The 3,545-nt window shown below is 44.4% G+C and overlaps 1 protein-coding gene across 1 annotated transcript; it reads right to left on the bottom strand.

Annotated features, from left to right (window-relative positions):
• Positions 1 to 1,044: 1,044 nt before the first annotated feature.
• LOC124661311 (60S ribosomal protein L37a-1) lies at positions 1,045 to 3,101 on the bottom strand. Its single transcript, XM_047199176.1, has 5 exons — positions 3,058 to 3,101; positions 2,098 to 2,137; positions 1,928 to 2,016; positions 1,372 to 1,454; positions 1,045 to 1,288 (listed from the first exon to the last, which is right to left on the bottom strand). Exons 1-5 carry the CDS (start codon positions 3,058 to 3,060, stop codon positions 1,225 to 1,227), a joined length of 279 nt encoding a protein of 92 aa, XP_047055132.1. The 5' UTR covers positions 3,061 to 3,101; the 3' UTR covers positions 1,045 to 1,224.
• Between the last annotated feature and the right edge of the window lie 444 nt (positions 3,102 to 3,545).

Here is a 3,545-nt window from a genome sequence, read left to right as displayed (position 1 = left end):
GTCGCTGCGCGGTCGAGGACGGGCCGGTCGTGGCCGTGGAGGACGGGAGCGAAGGCGAGGTGGTCGTCGGCGGGGCCGTCGCGGATGGGAGCGGCGGCGACGGGATGGGAACGACAGGGGGGTCGCGGATGGGAGCGGAGAGGGGGGCGTCGAGGAGGCGACGGGAGGCGGCTAGGGAGGCGCGGTGGTGCGGCGGCGGCGGCGACGTGGTGCGGCGGTGATGGGTGCGGCGGCTAGGGCAACCCTAGCGAGCGCCGGTAGCTGGTGGGTCGCGACTGGGGGAAAAGAACGAGAACTGCTCGGTTCACTTGCGGGAAGCTCGGGAAGCACCAAAAACGGTGCTTTTCCCCATCTGAAGGAAAACACTTGGCTTCTGTAAAAGCCCACCGCGCAGCCGAGCCCTTTGGCTCGTTTGGGCTGCTTATTTTGGTGGAAAGCCTCCAAAAGCTAGAACAAAAGGGCCCTCAATTTGCTTGGGAAAAAAGGCTTTGATGTTTGATGTTGTTGTAGAATTCCATCTATGCCTATGATTAATAGGCATTCAGTGTGCAAGATCCCAATGGGTTGCATGAATGCAGGCCTACTGTGAATGATCATGGACACACCATGCCTAATATGATGCACTTTTTGTTGCAACTTGCAACTAGAAATGATTAATCTGCAGCACTTATTTGTATGATTGATTCCAAAAATTTAATCATGCCCCTTGGTTAGGTTGCATCATCTCTTTCCTCTATCTGTGTTCTGTTCTATGAATTAGGTCCTGCTGGCATACGTCATCTGAAACAAGTAATTAAGTCTACGGTAGTGTTTTAATATGCTAGTGCTGAGCTTGAAAGGTTTGCCTATAGGTGGAACTAGTGCTGGATTTATATAGGTTTGCATACTGTCATGAGTTGCAATGAAATACTGCTTAGCATCATCTATCAACAGAATTCCCTGAAATGAGATGTCCAGGAGTTATGTAGACAGTTGAGTGATTGGCTCGAGAGAACACTGAGCTCCGGCCACATTCAGCAAAGTGTAAAACAAGACAAACTTAGATACCACAGAAGATAGCATAAAAGTTAACTGTAGCAACATGCTTTTGAGTTTCATGGATCCTAAATCAGACACCAAAATTACTAACAGATATCCATGGCTAAATAGCCAAAATACAGAGATTCGTAACTCTCGGACTTTCACTGCAAACCCATCCCTGAGATTCCGATAACAGTAGTGCAATCAAGCTTCAGTCTGCTCCCTCAAGCGACGGATTGTGCTCCTGACAGTGACGGCACTAGCAGTGCTACAACAAGTAGTACAAGGTTAGCATAGAAGGATATGGCAATGAAAAGGACATTTAAAAGGAGCTTGCAACTGGAAGCATACTTCATGGTGTAAGCACCACCAGCCTTGACCTTCCCACAGTCTTTGCATCCCCAAATTCCAACTGCTTTCCTCTTCACAGCGAACTGGTAATAAAAAAACAAAACAAAAGGTAGTTCAGACAAACTATCACAAATTTTCCAGTTATCTTACCTACTGTATACTTCATAACAGGTTAGCTTTCTTAAAACACATTCAAGGAAAATTCCTTGCATGTGCAGAACTAATTCAAAACAATAACAATGTGCACTAAGATTGTGTATGATGAAAGTACTAAGAGATTGTTGACACAATAGAAGTTGATATATTTGGTAGCGAAGAGACGATACAACATGGGTTGACAAAAGATATTACAAGCACGAGGTCTTAAATACAACTTTTACAGAAAACAAATATTACTGGGCAGGAAAAGAAATATAAGCAACATCAATAAGTACAAGGAAACATACTGCACAGAAAGCTTTGCACTCACTAGTCAAACATACAGCATACCAGATAACTATCAAAATCATATACAGGAGGTATTATTCAGACAACAAGTAGGTAATAGAAGTCATACCTTCCCGCAGAACTCACAGAAGTACTTGGAGTGCTGAGACACCTCCATCTTCTTGATCTGCTTACGCAGACTGGCACCATACCTCGTACCTGTAACAATGTAAAGTCTAATTTCAGAACATAGCAGAAACAGGTGAACACGGAAATGATTAAAATGTTAGAAGTGCATACCGTATTTGCCGACAATTCCAGCCTTCTTGGTGCGCTTCGTCTGAACAGAATTTGCAAAATAACAAATTACACAACAGCAAAATAATAGAGAACCGTACAATATAATCAATTTGTGAAACCTTAAGAATAAAGTTCCAACGAATTTACTTAAATGATTAACACTAGACGGGTATACCACACAACGAAATGGTATGATTGACAACAGTAGGGAATGAATACTACCCAGTTTGCTTTGAAACTTAAGGACAAGATGAAAACCATTGAGCTATACAAGCCCTTATTACACCTATTACATACAAATTCCTTTCTAAAATACCTGACACTTCTGAATTTGACTGGAAAAACTTTTTTACTAAGAACGGTTTAAAATGTTAGAAACTTTTAAATTATTTGATTAGACATGTAACAGAAAAAACTTAGGCATCGTCATAATTAGAACAGTTGTGATCACAGTTTGTCAGAATCAGTAGAGCAAGTACTAGACATTAGAGAGAGTGCTTAATTTCACATTACATTCCTAAAGCAATTGACCAAATTTAGCTGTGGAATGCTTAGAATCAACCAAACAACGAAGACATTATAAGATGACAAAGTTGAGAGTATTACATCTAGCCTAGGACACCATAGAAATGCGTTTTTACCTACCCTAAGGGCCTCGTTTGATCCCAGGGACGCATCCTTCACACCTACAGGCTCTAAGCGACTTGAAGAACGCATGCATAGGCTCGAAGCAAGCTCAACTCAGCCTAACACAGATGATCGAAGAGGGTGGGGGTGTTCGAGAGAGCTCAACATATGATTGCACATGATCTGGTCGCGGAAAACTCCTCTGATTTAGCTCCTAGAAACTCTACGATCTAGCAGGATATATCCCAACAAATACCGTATCGAATACGGGAACGAGTTCCAACCGCAGATAACGACGCAAGCGAAAGGAAGGGCTGGAGGAGAGGAGCGTACCATCTCGGCGGCGGCGAGCAGGCGGCGGCGGCGGCTGCGGCGTGGACGGGGAGATGGCGGCGCGCGTGCGAGGGCTCGGGCAGGGGAGCTAGAGTCAGTTTATATACCGAGCGCTAGGGTTTCGGTGAAATAAGGCCTGGGCAGTTGGGCTATTAGATGTGGGCTAGATCAGGTGGATCGTTATGTGGGCTGCACATTCTACAGCCTACTTTACACTGCAGTGAACGCAGAGGTAGTACAGAATGGGCTTTTATCAACTTGGCAAGCACAACAAGATTTAAATCGTGAACTCTTAAGCATGAGGATCTCCTCAGGTGTTTCGTCACTTTATGGGCGATATGGCACGCAAGAAGGAAGGTATTCCATGAAAATATTTTTCAGAGTTCATTGTCAACTCATAGCTTTGTGGAGAACTTTCTCAATAACCTGGAGATGGCCACGCCAAAGAGCAAGCTGAGCCAATGCACAACTAGTAGAGAAGAAGTGGC

The sequence above is a fragment of the Lolium rigidum genome, chromosome 6, assembly GCF_022539505.1.
Source record: "Lolium rigidum isolate FL_2022 chromosome 6, APGP_CSIRO_Lrig_0.1, whole genome shotgun sequence".
NCBI lineage: Eukaryota > Viridiplantae > Streptophyta > Magnoliopsida > Poales > Poaceae > Lolium > Lolium rigidum.
The sequence above is the reverse complement of the archived record's forward strand: the minus strand, read 5'-3'. Positions and strand labels throughout refer to the sequence as shown.